At 34.9% G+C, this 18,868-nt stretch overlaps 3 protein-coding genes across 4 annotated transcripts; 2 read left to right on the forward strand and 1 right to left on the reverse strand.

The window, feature by feature from the left end:
* The first annotated feature begins 203 nt into the window (after nt 1-203).
* On the forward strand, nt 204-7,747 carry LOC129874105 (probable amino-acid acetyltransferase NAGS1, chloroplastic). The gene is made up of 10 exons (XM_055949332.1): nt 204-676; nt 793-880; nt 1,196-1,401; nt 1,570-1,721; nt 2,677-3,097; nt 3,476-3,573; nt 4,454-4,565; nt 4,679-4,838; nt 6,422-6,494; nt 7,333-7,747. Exons 1-10 carry the CDS (start codon nt 332-334, stop codon nt 7,481-7,483), a joined length of 1,806 nt encoding a protein of 601 aa, XP_055805307.1. The 5' UTR covers nt 204-331; the 3' UTR covers nt 7,484-7,747.
* A 1,156-nt stretch (nt 7,748-8,903) lies between these two features.
* LOC129873304 (NADH dehydrogenase [ubiquinone] iron-sulfur protein 4, mitochondrial) lies at nt 8,904-13,666 on the reverse strand. Its single transcript, XM_055948374.1, has 5 exons — nt 13,395-13,666; nt 12,189-12,277; nt 10,639-10,768; nt 9,845-9,874; nt 8,904-9,267 (listed from the first exon to the last, which is right to left on the reverse strand). The coding sequence occupies exons 1-5, from the start codon at nt 13,557-13,559 to the stop codon at nt 9,211-9,213; spliced, it is 471 nt and encodes a 156-aa protein (XP_055804349.1). The 5' UTR covers nt 13,560-13,666; the 3' UTR covers nt 8,904-9,210.
* Nucleotides 13,667-14,445: 779 nt separating this feature from the next.
* Nucleotides 14,446-17,854, forward strand: LOC129874546 (uncharacterized). 2 transcript variants are annotated; one of them, XR_008762922.1, is made up of 4 exons: nt 14,446-14,595; nt 16,443-16,714; nt 16,857-16,946; nt 17,019-17,854. XR_008762922.1 is itself a non-coding variant. In XM_055949842.1 (4 exons), exons 2-4 carry the CDS (start codon nt 16,667-16,669, stop codon nt 17,243-17,245), a joined length of 414 nt encoding a protein of 137 aa, XP_055805817.1. In that variant the 5' UTR covers nt 14,446-14,595; nt 16,443-16,666; the 3' UTR covers nt 17,246-17,854. The 2 variants fall into 2 exon arrangements, 1 of the variants encoding a protein (XP_055805817.1); XM_055949842.1 differs by having other exon boundaries at nt 16,808-16,946.
* The last annotated feature ends 1,014 nt before the right edge of the window (nt 17,855-18,868 follow it).

Raw genomic sequence — 18,868 nt, forward strand, 5'->3', positions numbered from 1 at the left:
TACTTGAGGTGTCTAAAATGAACAAAGCTTAGTTGATGCGTCTAAGTGAAAGTTGATGCCAACTTTGAGTGGCCACCGATGGGTTAGGCCTTCTTATTTTTGTCATTTATTTGATGTTTTAGAATGTTAGATCTGATGTTTTAAAATTAAAATAAATAATTAGGGCAAAGTTATCAAAAGTGTACTTTTTGAACAAATGCACCAGTAGAACCTAATTAAAATTACACGCGGCGAGTCGTTAGTTACCGGTACAAATTCTTCAACTCCACCCCCATTCAGCCAAAAAGGCCACTATAATATCGGAGTTGGGGTAGCTCAAACCTGAGCAATCATGGCTGCTATGCCTCCAACACCCATAAAGCAATGCCAGCTAAAGATTTTGTGTGGCAACACTATTTGGACTCAAGCTCGAAATTGTTTCCAGAGGGGATTAACTAGTTCTCATTCGCTAAAGCTTTTACCTTTTCAAGTTAATCCTAGTAAAAGATTCAAGTGCAGGGTTTTGGGGGAAACGGACGATGTGGGTTTTGAAGTGAGTAGTGCCATAAAAGACGATTTATTTGTTGGTTTTTTCAGAGAAGCATGGCCTTATTTTCTTGCACATCGAGGAAGCACCTTTGTTGTTTTAATCTCAGCTGAAATGGTTGATAGCCCTCATTTGGATCATCTTCTCATGGCATGTTCCTTATTTTATTGTATTCCTTTCTTTTTTTCTTGTTCCCTAATTTCATTTTCATTGTCAGAGGTGTTTTCTGTTGGCTTTACATAATATGTTTTGCTAAATTATTTCAGGATATCTCCCTCCTTCATGGGCTGGGAATCAAATTTGTTCTTGTACCAGGAACTCATGTTCAGATTGACCGGCTTCTGTCTGAAAGGGGTGAGTGAAATTCTGATATATTCTTTTCTTGTTTTTATTTTTATGATATTTCTTGTTAATGGTAAATGGAAATGTTTTTTTTCCCTTTCTATTTCTGATACTGATTGCAGATATTGTTTAGTATTACTGTTTGAAACCATTTTTAGATACCTTTTATATCGGAACTTGTGATTTCTAAACTGATGAAGGTTCTCCTTTGTTAGGAATTTTAGTTTTTATTCTCTGATTGTCTCAGATTGATTTTCTTTTTCTTAAGATTCTAATAAAGTAGTGTTGATTAGGAAAAGTGTCGTTTTTGTTACTTTGTTTTAACAGGAAGTGAGGCCAAGTATGTAGGCCGCTACAGAATTACAGACCTCGATTCACTCGAGGCAGCTATGGATACATCTGGAAGAATTCGTCTTATGATAGAAGCGAAGTTGTCGCCTGGTCCTTCATTGACTGGTGTCCGCCGACATGGAGAAAATAGTCGCTGGCATGATAGTGTTGGTGTTGCCAGCGGTAATTTTCTATCAGCAAAGGTGCAAATTTGACACCCACTGCCTGTTCGTCTGTTCATTTTTGCTTTCTTTCCAAAATCTACATGAAGTTCCACCTGGTTGCTTACTAGATGTATAATCATTTTGGGGGTTTAAGTTTTATCATATATCTTCCACTGTAATGGGGATTTCATTTCAATTTGCTGGCAGAAAAGAGGAGTTGTCGAAGGAATTGATTATGCTTCAACTGGTGAAGTAAAGAAGATAGATGTTTCTCGAATTCGCGAGAGGCTTGATCAGGATTCCATAGTGCTATTGAGCAATCTTGGTTATTCCAGCTCAGGAGAAGTATTAAACTGCAAGTATGCTATATGACTTTTGATAGGTATTTTTGTTGTTGTTTTGCATAAACTGGTGCTGCATCATGTTTATATAAAATGTTACCTGCGAACGATAAATGCAGTTCAGGCAGCTAGATACTAAAGCTTAGTGATATGCTTCCAGTATCTATTTCAATCAAACTCGTATTTGACATGTTTGTGCTACTCTAACTTATGTAAACCACTTTTCTTACTGTTTAACTGTTTGACAAGTACTCAAGGGATTTTGTGAAATTTGTTCACTTGTAAGTTGCACAGCTTAAAGTTTAATATTAAGATCTCTGAAGATCAATGTACATTTAGATACAATTTAAGAAACCTAGAAAGTTCACAAGGAAAGTACCCTTTTAACCCTCTGCTCTATGCTTAATTCCCTATATACAAGTTAGTAGTACAATTAAAGAAATCTAGATAGTTCACAAAGAAAGTGCACTTTTAACCCTCTGCTCTATGCTTTATTCCGTCTATACAAGTTAGTAGTCTTTTCCTATCGATGAATACGTTTAGGAAAAATAAAATTTCATCTATATGAAGGGTGGCATTGATGGTATTCATTTCATTGAAGGTTAACTTAGTTGATGACTTCAACATACTACAAAAATACACTTGATAAGAGAAAAAACCTTACTACGAAATGCTTGTCTGAAGCCGGGTTAACTCATCTGGTCAGTAGTCAGTTTGATGTTTCTTCAACTCATGCGTCATTCACTTCGATTTTGTAGAGAGATCAGATGATACGTTATGCCATTGGGAGATTGTTTAGGTTTATATTGAATGTGTAGAAAGCAATTTCTAGTTGATCAGGCTAAATAGTTTTCAGTTTAAAATTTAAACGTTTGACACTTGTTCTTTTGTTTATGCAACTGTAGCTTCTCGTCCCTTTTTTATTTTTCTTTGAGTTGTTAAGACTGATGATATGCTCTATTCAAAATTGAAGCACGTACGAAGTTGCAACAGCTTGTGCCTTGGCTCTAGGAGCAGAAAAACTAATTTGTATCATAGACGGTCCAATTCTTGATGAGTCTAGCCGTCTCATTCGTTTCTTAACTCTTCAAGATGCTGATATGCTGGTCCGCAGACGAGCTGAGCAAAGTGAGACTGCTGCTAATTATGTAAAAGCTGTTAGTCAGGAGGACTTCAATCGTTTAGGTTACAATGGTTCCAATGGATCGCTCCCTTCCCAAAATGGCGATGTTTATAGCCGAAGATACAATCCCACATTTCAGAATGGCATTGGTTTTGACAATGGAAATGGGCTTTGGTCTAGTGAACAAGGCTTTGCAATTGGAGGACAAGAGAAACTAAGCCGGTCAAATGGTTATCTCTCAGAGTTAGCTGCTGCTGCTTTTGTTTGCCGAGTAAGTTCCCAAAAACACTATGTTTTCAGTACGTAGTAGTCGTCAATTTTTTTTTACCATGCTTGGTCTTCCTAATTATAACCTGTTACTGATGAGTCTAGAAGATACTAAGGAAGTTTTACAGATTCTCTTGTAAACTAGCAACTCTTTGTTATTAATTTTCTTATGATAAGCCTTTGCAATAGTCATATGTGTGTTTCAAAAATAGACAACTCTCTGTTTTTTACGCTAGTGAATATCCACTCTCCCAATGGTCTTCCATCTTAATTGCTTTAAATGTGGAATTTTTCATTATTAAGAATATTGTCACCTCACTTATTAGCGTGATATCTTTTTCTTGTCGAAACTTATCAAATAATATATTCCCATTTCCATCAGGGAGGTGTTCAAAGAGTGCACCTGCTGGATGGCACTATTGGTGGAGTTTTACTAAAGGAATTGTTTCAAAGAGATGGAGTTGGGACAATGGTTGCTAGGTATGAACATTCTGAAGAATATTGGTTGTGATTACTGTTTCAAGATCTGTTAATTTTCAATTGCCAAATTTGGATCATTACCTGACTAAGCTGATCAGATAAGAGTCCTGGATATGTCAGACCATTTGGGTCAGACTAATCTTCCTTTGCTTTTATGCTTAAAATACGAGGATTGGAAGCATAGCGTGAATGTAGAATAACCATGTTATTACTTGGTCCAATTTTTCTGTCAAAAAAATAATCTCATGCAACTTAAAACATCCAATAACTTAATGTATAGTATGGATATTAGAAGTCATCAATGAAAAGATTCAGAAGTTATTGAGATGTTTAACCAGCTATATGTCTTGGGGTCAATTTAAGCATCCTATATTTTAGTGTGCTTAAAGTACTATGGGTCGGAAGCTTATCGGGAATGTATAACTATTGTGCTATTATTCAATCCGATTTGGACACTTATACTTCATACTTATCAGAAATTTCTATACAACTTAAAGATCTGGTCAGACGTTCACCACTTATATAGGATATTTGAAGTCATCAATAAATAGGTTCAGAAGTTAATGAAATGTTTAACCAGCTCTCTATCTTTCCAAAAGAAACTTTAACCTCCTTTTACCTTTGATCTGCACTATATTAAAAACTGCACAACCAGTGAAAACCAGGTTGTTATCATGACTTTGAATACCAATACCTTCCAAAAGTTTCCAGAGCGCTTCTTACGACATAAGTTCGCGATGCAAGATGAGGGACCAGGTCACCTAATAATTGGAGTGGACATTTTTTTCTCTTGACAGATCATTATCTTAATTTTTGGACATACCTAGTTTGTGCTTGTATTAATCCTGTCAGCTAACACGCGCATGAATCTGTGGTTCAGCGATCTTTATGAAGGAGCACGGATGGCTAGGGTGTCAGATATTCCTGGAATAAAGCAGTTGTTACAACCACTAGAAGAGTCTGGAACATTGATCAGAAGGACTGAGGAAGAGGTTACACCTAATGCTTGTCATTACTCAGATTTATCTAGTCAGCTTCTGTTTTATCTTTGTTGGCTTATTGGTTTTTTTTTAACCATAACCTTTCATTGTTTAACTTGTTCTAGCTGGTGAAAGCACTGCACTCATTCATTATTGTGGAGAGAGAGGGCCATATTATAGCATGTGCTGCTCTCTTTCCTTACTTTGAAGAAACATGCGGGGAGGTTGCTGCTATTGCTGTTTCTCCTGATTGTCGTGGTCAAGGACAGGGAGACAAGTTACTTGGTATGGTGACTCTTTTCTCATAATAGAACCATTTATTCTTCCACATTGAAGCCATATCAGCAGCTTCGAGGATATTTTAGTTATCCTATTTAATCCATATTGGAATTGCAAATACATTAGTGGGTATACTTGTTGGTTTTCCATGTAGCCTTGTACGCTTGGATAAGCTAATTAAGACAGTGGACAAATCTAAGTGTTATCATTTTTCCATATTATCTTCCACATAGGAATATGTCCCGAAGACCGCCGGCCTGGTCCATTATGGAATGAACTTATAACCATGGAAACAATTCATTTATCAGATTATGAGCCTTTTTGGCCAAGCTTTTAAAAATTGCTTATTTTGAGAAACACTTCTTTCAAAATAGATTTTCAAAGACTTATTTTCTGAGAGAAACAATTAATGGGAAATAGTTTGGTACATCTAAATTTTTTGTTAGGATGTCTTTTACTTGAAAGAAGAAAAAATATCTGCCTCTGCTAAGAAGCAGAAATTTGTGGTTTCTCCCAACACCAAAAAAGTTGTTTCTGCTGCTGCTCAAAAGTACCAAACAGGCTTGAAAGTTCATGAGCCTAACCCATTCAAGATTGATAAAATTATTAGTATCAGAGTCTAAGGGTGTCTACTGTGTTTTACGGCCTATCTTTTGAAATAATGAATTTTTATTTGCTTCTTTCTAGTTCATTTTTAATCTTAACTTTTGCATCAGAATAGGATTCTTAGTTTCTTTTATTTTTGTACCCTGGACAGATTTGTCATGAATGTTTGGATTCCATATCATGCACGGAGACATTGCGTATATCACCTATGTTAACAAATCCTTTCTAAAATGAATCTTTTAACTATACTTAAAGAATACTTATCATTATTTGATTCTAAGGTATCGTTTCGAATGAAGTTTTACCGTAACATTTCTCTTTGAACTGGTATGGGATTTGATTCAATTATGGAATCATGAGTAGTCTTTGGCCGCACTGATGTATATATACCACTATCTATACTTTTCTTACCGGAATCCTGTGCAAGATAAGAAAATAAAAAGGTTTTTTGTTACTAATAATGTAATACTCCTTTTTAATAATGAAACATATGATATTTGGCGCTCAACAATCTGTTTCAAAGGTCACATGCGGATGAATCAGATTCTTGAAAATATCTTCATCTGTCTGCAGATCTTCTGTCCTTCCAGGAATGATATTTCTTTTCTCAGATCTAATATCTTGATTTTGGTATATCTTGATTAAATCTGTCCAAGTTTACAGGAAGAAAACAAGTAGATGATTAAATATCTAAAGTTGACGACAGATACTTGAATATGGTAACTGTTTCACTTGTAATAATACATTAAACCGACATCCATAGACCAGAAGTTGTGTATACTTAGTTATTCCATTCAGGTAAAAGATAGGTCATATGTTGAGAAGTAATTATTTATATTCTACTTCATCACTGGACTAGACATATGTTACAAAAGTATTTACTACTTATATATACCAAGAGACTATGTTGTCGAGCTTTATAGTTTATATTGCTGAGCTTGTTACCATATTTACCAATAACTTTGTATTCCAAAATTTTGCAGATTATATTGAAAAGAAGGCATCTTCCCTTGGATTGCAAATGCTCTTCCTACTAACAACTCGCACAGCTGATTGGTACTCTCCTTTAACATTTCTTCCTATTATTCTCATGGCATGTACTAGTTTACTGATAGTGTCATACATTCTACTTCCAATTGAGCAAGCAAAGCAAAGAAGCCTGAAATGGCCCAATGGAGGTTTGGACAGACTTAATTAATTGGCAATTGCCCAAAGACAGCTTAGAGTAATGTAAATAAAACGAACTTGTGGATATTTAAGCAGAGTTTGAGTATGTTTTGACGTCTTAACAAGAAGAGAAGTAGACTGAAATACCATAACGAGTATTTTTGATAAGACGTACGCTTGTCTAAAAGAACAAAAAAATGTTTCTATTGATTTTGACTTACTACACAAATTATTTGGATTCACTCTACTGTTATTGATTTAGGGTGCACGGACACTTTAAGCAGGGCAACATATGTGTTAGGCAACTATAATTTTGGGACTTTTGCAACATTTATAGCATATCTCCTATATTCCTCGTTCTTTTTTGCTCAAAAGGCATTTAAGGGTACTTCAACTCAGTGAGTTTATTGGTCATGATATTAATATATTATGCAGTTTTATATTCCAGAGATCAGTCCCAGCCTGCTACTCCATAAAGTTTAAAGCCTTTTCAATTCTTACCTCTTGCATCAATTAAGTTACTGATCAAAGGTCTTCATTTTATTAATTCTTATCTTTATATACAAGGTTTGTAGTTGCAAGACCTAGATAATGAGTATTTCTTCAATAAATGAACGTTGGATGAATCATATTCACCTTCATCAGCGTTGGAAAACCACCTTCTTAATTCTTAAAGCAAGTCTACAATGTGCCAATATTTTATTGATGCCAAGATTATTTGTTACAGGTTTGTGAGGCGTGGCTTTTCCGAATGTTCCATTGATCTTATACCAGAGCAAAGAAGGAAAAAGATCAATCTGGCCCGTAGATCAAAGTATTACATGAAGAAGCTGCTACCCGATAAGAGTGGTATACGTATCGATTGCACCTTTGCTTAGGAATTGAAGGGTTTTCATCTGTGTGTAGCTCATATTTAGTGAAGTAGAAAATCAACAAATTGTTCCTGACAACTGAAGTCATTATTACTGGCTGCTATTTTGTTTAGCGGGGGAGTGCGGTAGATTCGGCCGTGGGTATGCTACTTGAGTCTCAAGTCTTTAAGTTAATTGATCTCAATTTACGGATATCCCTTGTCACTTCTTGGTGAAAATGTTTTGAAAAACAAGTTTCGAGAAATTCTTAATGAAAGTAGGGTTAACGAATTCCATAAATATCATTCTCCTCCCCACCCATCCAACTGCTCCAACCCTTGATCATACTACCCCATTGCTTTTTAAATTTTTTTTAAGTCGTCACCTTAATGATGTGGAGGGTTAGCTGATTAGGTTCGACTCCGACCTTGTCTAGAAGATTCAAAAAGTTACAAAAGCAGAAAGGGACATTACAATGAGGTCTGAATCTAGCCACAAGTTCCCCTACGGCTACCTCAGTCGAAGACCCTTAGAGGCTCTAACCATGGAGCACGCAGATCCCAAAAACGCATAGTTTCTCCTCCAAAGATGATAAAACGATCTTTTTTGGTTAAAAAAAAAGGATTTTTCCCTTGTGTTCAGCGGGAGTCTCATCTGGGTGGCTGGTTCAGTTGCTTTCGAAAACTCAGATTGACGGGTAGTGAGATAGCATACTCGTATGATTAATTAGTGAAATACTCTCTTTTATCAAAGAAAATTTGACTTATTCATGGATAGGGCCCTGGCATGCAACTTTCATGCTCCAGCTAGGAGTACTCGATTCTTTTTTCTTTTTTTTCGAGAAAAAGTGCAATTTGCATGAAATCTATTTTTCAATTTCAAACTTGTAAGTCAGGTTCCATAAATCCGTAGCCAGAAAAATCAGTTGTTTTTTTGAACCTAACCTCTTATTAGGAAACTCATTTGTTCTATCAAGAAAACAACCCTCATAGTGATTGGGATCTTGGTTAAAAGCTCTATATTTTGGGTCGTATTCTACTCACACGAATAATTAACAAGTTAGAGGGCTTTCGTTCAATTCTTAAGGCACTTACCTTTTCCCCTAGTTTTTTCACAATACTTCCGCTCGAATGCTTCGATAATAATATCCGTTCGGAGTTGTCACTCAAGCACAGGGTTTTGATTCTCTTTGATGTTCTCATTCACCACTCGAGCCTTTTATTCGACATGAGAATAATATCACTTCAGGGTAGAGAAATTTATGTTCAACGAAGCATAATTATAACTAGTTTGAATAAAATCATCTCTATATCTAGAGCATGATGATTGGTACACAAACAAGGGTTTCCTCGTCCTTGAACAAGCTTAAAGAATCCCTATTCCTCGGGGAAAGTTAAACCTTGACAGGATCATACACTTCGTAAGAAATTTGTCTTGGACACTCCACTGCACACACTAATTTCTTTTCGAGAAAAAACCACAGGGCTACAAGTATTTTGACACACCACAATGTCCTACTAACCTCCAATAACCACTACAAAGTAGGATCGGGTATAATACCCAGAAATTGCTTCATAAAGGTTTTAAGACATTCCATGTACTTGTGGATTTTTCATAAGTTTGATTTATTAAATCCTTAAAGAAGGAAATCTGTTTAACTTTAGAAAAGATAGAGGAGGAGAAGAAAGAATGCAAGGCATTGGGGCAGAACATCCAGCAGCACCTCAAGCACTAGAACTGCAGTACAAAATAAATTATTCGGCTGTCTTGGGAGGTCCCTTCCACTTGAAGTTGTCCGCATATGACTTGACCTGCAAAAGACACAAGCAGATTATAAAGAAAGTTAAACATGGATAGCCACAACAGAATCGGAAGAGAGAACAAATAACTAATGGCTCGTGTTAGGTTCTTGTTAAGGTGTTTGGCCCTTTTGTAAGGTTCTTGTTAAGGTGTGTGTGAGTTAAATGAATATATGCTATCCTTTGAGCCAGTCAGTCATTAAATTAAAAAAAAAACTTTAAAGTGCTTGTAGTTTAAATGTTTTATTCAATTCCTTTGGGACAGCATTACATCAAACTAGAAAGTTTGTTGCCTTGGTATATCTGCAGATATGAGAGAAACTAGAGAATTATGTGTGACGGAAAAGTCCTTTTTCGAATATCAGGAAAGCAATCTAGACTCTTAAACCAGTGAAGGTGGGACCAAAAGAACCATAAGATGATTTTATCCCTTATAGACACCTTATGAAGTGTATCTCTCTATACATGTGATGTGTCTACACACAGCTACATGAATTTCCTAAGCAAACAAAGGAACATGGGCTTTCACAATTCCAAGAGGAAATAAACCAGCCTAGATGTCTAAATCAGAGTTGTAGTTTAGGCTAACCTTTAACAATGGTGTGTGGCGCTTCTTAACCTGCAGATTACAAAAAAAAAAGGAGTAGTACTGCATAAGCATCTTGTTAAAATCAAACACGAAAGATTATTTTGTTTATTTCATCATATAAACCAAAAATGTTTATATTAAAGCTTGATGCTAATAGCTAATGCAAGGCTCTGTGATGAAGCTAAAGGAAACTGCAAAATCTTGAATTTACATCTGGGTTTTAGTTTTCTTGTTCGTGACATGAAACTTTAGCTGTTGTTTGTCTCTCTGTTAGAAATACTGAGATTTGTCCCAATTTGTCAATATTCTAATACCAAATTGAAGTCAAAGACTAGAATATGAGACACATTAAATGATTATTTCACGGCACATAACTTGTCAGATTGAAAGGCCCGTTGGGCTTGCATGGAGGATTAAAAGGTTTGAATGGTCAAAGAGTTTTTTAGAGGTGCCAAAACCTAAAATTGCATACTAATTCATGCATTTTCCTAACATGGAGTATTTCAGGAACTTGTTCATAATTGGACAGAGAGGTCAAAGAGCTTTTAGGTGTCAAAACCGAAAATCCCAGACTAATTCAAATCTTCCTAGACATGGAGTGTTTAAAGACGTTTGATTATAATCATGCAACAGGAAAGGGGACAATCTCCACTCGGCCCCCACCCTTCTTGGCACATGCTTCTAGTACAAGTTTCTTCGGTTAATTCCAGAATACTTGTGAGACGATGGAACCAATAAAGGTCCTTAAGCTACCCAAAAAACGCAATAGAAGTGTAATAAACTCTATGATGTACCGTATATTCCCAGCCATGCTTTTCAGCAAATGCTTTTGCAGCTTCTTCACTCTCAAAACAAAGTGCTGAATCACCAACATTGGCATATGGATCCCCTGTGGATGTCCACCCCATCAATGGATTCTCCCATCTACATATATAGAAGAAAGAAATATTTATCACCCTTTACATAAAACTTGGCGGTACATATAAACTAAGGAAATTAATTTTATGACAATGAAATTGCAACTAGCAGAGTAAATCAGGACAGCATATACAAATGATTAAGAAAAAGATAGGAATCTGAATGGCAGAATCCTATAAACAGGTAAAAGGAAATGGATTTCCGAACTTAGTAGAAGGAAAGACTACAACTATAGTGATGCTATGTTGCCAAACAATCCACCTTAAAAACAAAATTTGATCCCTCACATCTTAAAGATGCAGGGAGTTGCAATCAGAAATTAGAACAAAATAGTTAATTTCACATGGGATCATCCAACTTCCAATTTATTGCACACCAAAGTGAATTTTTATATCGTGAAAAGTCCATTCTGCCTATATAGTATATAATGCAGAAAATTTAAAAAGGCGAGAGATGCTGAAATCGGACTGGAAACACAAGTAGGTTGTCATTTCACCAACCTGCATTTACTCCACCAGGTTTTAGCATTTTAATTTTTTTATTTAATGTGATATTTTGGGCATAGTTAGAGACAGTTATTTTCCGTTACAACAATTTGATTTAATAACTTTGGTGCATTAAATTTTTAGTTGGATGGTCATCCATGAAATTACCCAGGATAAAATAGTTTGATCCGTATAGAGAGTATAAAGCTTTTACCAAGGACATAAATTATGAGTGCTTCTCTCTCAGCATCTTCAGATATGGATATACATTTTTTTCCATCAAAATCAGCACAATTGTTTCTACTTGAAGTAAACTTGAAGAACCCTGTCAAGCTGAATTCAATGAATGGGATTCTTTCTCTATTGAAGTTTAAAGTTAAATCAAAAATTGATCTTTACAGCATTAGTAGTTACTCTGGACTCCTATTAGTAATTTCTCTTTGTGAACCCCGACAGGTTTGGCTATGTCAAAACCAACCCACCTTCCTAATTACCTACCTCCATGACTAAAAAACCCTATAAGAAGATGCACCAGCATTGTATTAAATGGTAGGAAGACAATATAGTCCACATCTGCATAATTACATGAACCACTAGAGGAAAATAAGTCCACAATCTCTTTAACCTTCACGACGAAGCACTGTAATCAATTACCAAACTACCTGTTGTGATCCAAACTTCATAGTTAACCTTGTATTTTGCGAATAGACACCTAGGCACAATGAAAGTTATAGGCTGTACTAATAAAAACTTTCTTTCAGGTTTTCTCTCTGTTTCTTCTTGTTTACTTCAGGATGGAAGGAAAAGGTAGATGAGTTTGTACATTGTAATTACTGTACAAAGTCCTGCAGAATTTTGTGCTGGATAAAAATAGACTAATATTGGTGAACCATGCTAACTTTTTAATACTAAAAAGAGAAGACAGATATAAAGAAACATACTTCTGTGTCGACATGAAGTTGATTTTCCATTTGCCAACTTTTCCAGACCCCTGTTGACTAGCAGTCCGAGCAGGTGAGAAAATCACAACCTGATGAGCAAACATGATTAACTACCAAAAAGGGGCACAGTGCATAAGATCTAATCCACTAACTGAGAGCAATTTTTCATGTGATGAGGCAGAAAATATATGTACGAAAAGAAAGATTAGGATCATTCGACACCTTTAAACACCAAAAGAAATTTGAGAATACAAGAGTCCAATATAAGAAATTGAATCCTGATATTTAGTAGGGGCCTGACTTAGTAGTGCAATCACTGTCATAGTGAGTCAGGTAAAAATAATATAAACAACCAATACATTTGTATATAGCCAAAATTGAAAGAGAGGGCAAGCCATGCACATGAAAGAAAAAATATGAGACAGATCAAAAAATAGACAGGAAACATACAAAGAAAGAAAGTGTGAATTAGCATTGAGTTGGCACCATCCCATGAACTATACTACTACATTTTTTGAATGATTAATTTTTTTTATGATAGAAATTATTGATTCTATAATTCATTTTTCACATTAGTAGCTCCAAATCCAACACCAAAAGGTAAGTCTAGAGTCCAGGCCAACCAATTTTAAAGAGTTCTTTGTTGGTTGCAACATCTTGAAGTTTAAAACTCTACCCATTTCATAATCAAGTTCAAGGCAATCAAATGCAATCTGTAAAACTATTTAACCAAATTTGTGCAGAAACGGATGAAAGAACTCCGTGGAGCAAATGTTTGCATTGACCCAAGCTGGGGTCTGATATTAAGGCTTAGTCAATTCAAACGCTAGAAGGTCCAAGTTCAACTCAATACCTGCTAAGAAGAACCTACTCCTCAACACGAAAAAATAGAACTTTTTACTTCTCACAAGTTTCAGAGCAGTTATGCTCTCTTCTGCATCATTGAAAGAGGAGTCAAAATAAATTTTCAAAGACACAAATGAAAAGGAATCAATCAACTTCACCAATCCGAAATCAATTTGATTCCGGCTATATGAATCCTTAGTATCCATTTCCCAAATCATTAGCTAACCCTAAATGGCCGAATCAATGGATCTGCTATAGAAGCCCTAATAAATTGGTAACCTACAATGAAGTTTTTCATGCACCTAAATGAACTGAAAAAAGAAGAAATAATAGCGAAGAGGCATACAGAAAGGATTATACCCTTCTGCGAAGATGGTCATCTGGAATACCAGAGACCATACCGATCTCTCCGGGCTTGATTTCGACCAACGCTTCTGACGCAAATTGTCTCCATATCGGCGTAAGAGAAGATCGCCAGGCGGCTTGAGAGGAATACGTCGCTATTCGTCGGAGAGAGCTAGCCATTTCCCTGAGATGATAGAATCCGGCTGAAGTGATGAAGCCAGAAAAATTACTTGCGCTTTGTATTTTTTTTCACGGTGATGTAGCGTTTGATTTGTATAAATTCACAGGCCTAGTCACATAGGGAGTATTTTATCCCTATGATGCGTATAATTACATAAACTTTATTCATTTTGTGTGATACAAAGATCAAAATATTTAATTTTGATCATAAATTTAAGTATAGATTTTAAAAATATTTTAAAATAAAATTTTAGGAAAGAAAATCAAAATCAACAAATATGTATATGTACTAATTAGTGAGATAAAAATCTCACTGTCTGCTAAGTTATTTGATTAATTCCAACTATTTTTTTTTTAAAAATGAAATCTTTTATTTATGACCATTAAAAAGAATTAAATTATCTATAGTATTATAAAGCACAAAACTCCAACACAAATTAGTGGATCAATTTTTTATCCTTCATAAGTATTTTGTGTGTTGAATAAAAATTATAATTAAAAAAATTATTATTGACCTTTTTATTTAATACAAAATTATATCACAAGAAAATTAAAACTTTATATGAAATAGAAAATTGACATTATATAAAATTATTAATTAAAATAGTCAAATTAATTTTACAATCTCCAATATAATTTTTGCTTAAGCCTTCAAATTAAAAGCACTTATCCCGAATATTAAATGGATGATAAAACTATCTTATTTTACATTGGTTAAGATAAAATTTGACCATTCTTTCTTGTTTTGAAGCAATCAGAAAGAAAGATATTATAATTTTTTTTACGTATTTTATTAGTTGAAATGTATTTTTTTTAAGTCAAAAATATAATAATAAGGATATTTTTATTCGAAAAAACTAACACATTTTTAATAGTTTAGGGTATATTTGACCCCTGTTTTTCCTCTCCAGTTTAGTAGAGGTGCATTTGGCTGCAAGTCTGGGGAGGTCTCATGACAAATCAATTTTGGATTCTAGGGTTTCAAATTCGATCATTCACCATTGTCGAATCAAGATGGGTTAACTTCTGTTGAGCGGTGAGTTGTTTTTTCTTCCTGGTACGATTCGTTTCATTCTTTACTCATTGTATTTTATGTAAATAAATATCACTGTAGTATCTGGGCTTCTCATTTTTAGTTCTCTGCTACTTTTAAGTTTGAGCGAACTTCTTAGTTGACAGATTTGTGATCAACTGAGTCTTAGGCACTCCTAGAGAGAAGAAAAATCGAATGGGTTAGTTAGATGTCACTGAAAAACTTTAAAAAGAGCTTGAATTTTAAGAGGAAAGAGTAGTTTCTTCGTTAAATCCAAAGGGATACTGTATCTTCGGTGATGTTTGGAATAGCCAAATATCCTCCCAGAACTTGGCTCCTTCCCATTTCCAACTTGAAGAGTTGATGGAGGAAAAATAATTTCAGTGGACTCTAATATGCCTCCATATACCATTGGGACTGTTGCTGAAACTGTTTAGTCATTCAAGGGATCAGGCGTGCATGTTTTACATACTACATCTTCATAGCTACTTCTGCAGTAAGCTGTTGCTCTGCATCTTCAATTTCTCTACTCTTAAGTCCTCTCTGCCTTCTTATATGTGGTGACTGTTTCCCATCTTACCAAGTTGAAGGTTCTGTATTCTTTTTCTCTTGCATAAGCAATTCCTATGTAGTTTGTCAAACCTTTTTGTCACTGACAGTGGAGCAAACACAGTGTATTGTTGGGTTCAAGTCGAGTGTGAATGAGAAAGAATGAGAAATAAGAATTGAGAAATGTGGGGAACCAAATAAATGGAAAATGAAAAGTCATTTTCTCTTATAGGTGTAAGAAGGGAAAAGTCTTGTCCTTATATTAGAAAAAAATTCCTTTAACTCATAAAGGGTTAAGCAGAGGGTGCCCTCTCGCGTCGCTGTCGTCGCTCGCTCGGCTTCGGCTTCGGATGGATTGATAATTTTTTAGACAAAATTTATTTATTAATTTCATTAATTGATTTCTTTTTTCTTAATATTAATCCTGTATTAATTCAGAATTATTGATTAAATAATTAATTAATTCGCAGATTAATTGGATTACTGAATTAACTAATAAACGAAAACGAAATTTGAAATTCGCGGATTCGGAAGAGACCTGTTCCTTTCGAATAGATGTTTCCCTCTGCAAATTCAGAAAGAATCTGTTCCTTCCAAACAGACACTTCCTTTCCCAAAAGAAACCTTGTTGGTTATAAATAGAGAGGCCTCATCTCAGTTTTGATCATCGAAAAATCTCTCCCTCTTTTGCATATATTTTTTTACAAACAAAATTGTGTCTTTATGTGATTGCGTTGTTGTTTTTGAGTTCGCTGAAATAAAAGAAGTTTGAGATACTGCTACTTTTTTAATGTTCTATCCATTTTATCCTAGGAGTAAATAATTTATAACCTCAGGATTCTGAGGGGATTAAATTCCTTAAGGACACATAGTGAATTCTGTGGACTTAAATACTATTTTTATTTTACGTCTTTACTGTTTCTAGTTTACTAACTTTAATACAGGAGGAATAACAAGCTTAAGGAATTTAATATATTATTTCCTGTAGCTGACGGTTCTAGAGATTCAAACCTCTATGGTTTTCTATTCTCTCTGAATCTAATACTGATTCGAAGAATATAAATACTTCATCAGTATTCAAGACATTCGGTTAACGATTGGAAGAATATAAAAACTTCATCGTTAAACTAGAAACAAGTTGTATATTTATGCTTCATCTTATGTTTTGTTTAGGGGCTAGAGACTTAAATCGAAAGACTTTCTACTCCAGCGATTAACTTGGTTCGAAGAAATAAAATCTTCATCAAGTTAATTAAGTTGGTTATTCTGTTGTTTAACACTACTTTTGTTTTGTCAAATAGAATGGGAGATACAAACGTATCAAGTTTTGAAGCAAACACAATGCATTCAACCAGTAGAACACCAATTTCTACAGCAATAGCTACTGTAGAAAAGCTTGAAAAGTTCACTGGTATTAACTTCAAACGTTGGCAGCAGCAGAAGATGTTTTTCTATCTGACTACACTCAGTCTACAACGGTTTATCAATGAAGACATTCCTGTGGTAGAGGAAGGAACTCCTGAAAATGAAAAATTTATTGCAACTGAGGCATGGACACATTCTGATTTTCTTTGTAAGAACTACATACTCAATGAATTGGAAGATGACTTGTATAACGTATTCAGTGTTTGTAAAACCTCTAAAAAAACTCCGGTATTCTCTTTAGAAAAAATACAAAACTGAAGATGCAGGCTTAAAGAAGTTTGTGCTTGCAGAATTTTTGGACTATAAGATGGTTGATAGCAAAACTGTCATGTCTCAAGTCCAAGAACTACAAGTCATTATTCATGAACTCCTAGCAGAAGGTATGATCAAATTCAATAGTTTTATTGTTAAAATTGTTGAATGTGTAATTGATTTTAAATTATCCATTGTAGGTATGATCATAAACGGAACATTTGAAGTAGCGGCATTAATCGAGAAATTGCCTCCTTCATGGAAAGACTTCAAAAATTATTTGAAGCACAAGCAAAAGGAGATAACTCTTGAAAACTTGATTGTTCGTCTCAGGATCGAGGAAGACAACAAGACTGATGAGAAGAAGGCTAGAGGAAACTCAACAATTATGGAAGCAAATATTATTGAGGATGGTCCAAATAAATAAAAAAAGAGAAAGAACCTTCTGGACCGAAGAACTATCTTAGTAAAAAGAAGTTCAAAGGAGACTGCCACAATCGTGGAAAAACTGGACATAAGGCTGTGGAATGTCGTACTCCCAAGAAGGAAAAGAAGAAAGGTCAAGCCAACATAGTTGATACAAATGGGAATGTTGAAAACTTGTGTGCAATGCTGATCGAATGCAACCTGGTAGGAAATTCCAAAGAATGGTGGCTTGATTTAGGAGCCACATCACATGTTTGTACGGTCCGAGAAGCCTTCGCTACTTATTCCCCTCTACACCTAATGAGACTATCTATATGGGAAATTCTGTAACGGCTAAGGTTGAAGGATATGGTAGAGTATTCTTGAAAATGACATCCGACAAGGTGGTGACGCTGAACAAAGTTTGTCATGTTTCAGAAATGAGAAAAAACTTGATTTTTGTCGGTCTTCTTATCAAAAATGGATTCAAGTGCGTTCTAATTTTAGACAAAGTAGTTGTTAGTAAGAATGAAATGTATTTAGGAAAAAGGCTACCTCACTGAGGGCCTTTTCAAACTGAATGTAATGAATGTAATAGTTGTTGATAATAATAAAGTTCAAGCTTCTTCTTACTTACTTAAGTCAAATAATTTATGGCATTCACGCTTAGGACATATCAATTATAAAACCTTGATCAACTTAAATGTATTGCCTAACTTTGAGTGCAAATAAATCAAAATGTCAAGTATGTGTTGAATCTAAGTATGCTAAGCATCCTTATAAATCTATTGAAAGGAATTTCAGTCTCTTAGAATTTTCTGGTGAAGGGTTTAAACGACTTTGAGAAGAACCAAAGGAGAATGTACCTAATAAAGAGAGTCCAAGGCGTAGTAAACGTCAAAGGACATCTATTTCATTTGGATCTGATTTTGTAACATTTTTTTTGAACATGAGCCTCAAATATTCAAAGAAGCTATGTCTGCTGCGGACTCATCCTTTTGGAAAGAGGCTGTCAATAGTGAGATTGATTCAATCTTGAACAACCATACTTGGAAATTGGTTGATCTTCCTCCAGGAAACAAACCTTTAGGTTCAAAATGGATTTTCAAAAGAAAAATGAAAGTTGATGGGACTATTGACAAATACAAGGCAAGACTTGTTGTCAAAGGATTTAGATAGAAAGAAGGTCTTGATTATTTTGATACATACTCACCTGTAACTAGGATTACATCCATTCGGATGCTAATTGCACTAGCTGCAGTATATGACCTTGAAATCTATCAAATGGATGTAAAAACAGTTTTCTTAAATGGACCTAGGGTTTTGTGGTTCCTGATAAAAAAACAAAAGTGTGCAAACTTGTTAAGTTACTTTATAGACTAAAACAAGCACCTAAACAATGGCATGCAAAGTTTGACCAAACCATGTTGGCAAATGGATTTAAGATTAATGAGTGCGATAAATGTGTTTACATTAAAGACACTCTAAATAAAGCTGTCATTGTTTGTTTATATGTGGATGATATGTTAATAATGAGTAATGACATTGCAAACATAAATGTTACTTAGCATATGCTTTCTAGTAAATTTGATATGAAAGTTCTAGGAGTTGCCGATTTGATATTGGGAATTAAGATTCACAAAAC

This window comes from Solanum dulcamara, chromosome 11 (assembly GCF_947179165.1).
Source record: "Solanum dulcamara chromosome 11, daSolDulc1.2, whole genome shotgun sequence".
Taxonomy (NCBI): Eukaryota; Viridiplantae; Streptophyta; class Magnoliopsida; order Solanales; family Solanaceae; genus Solanum; species Solanum dulcamara.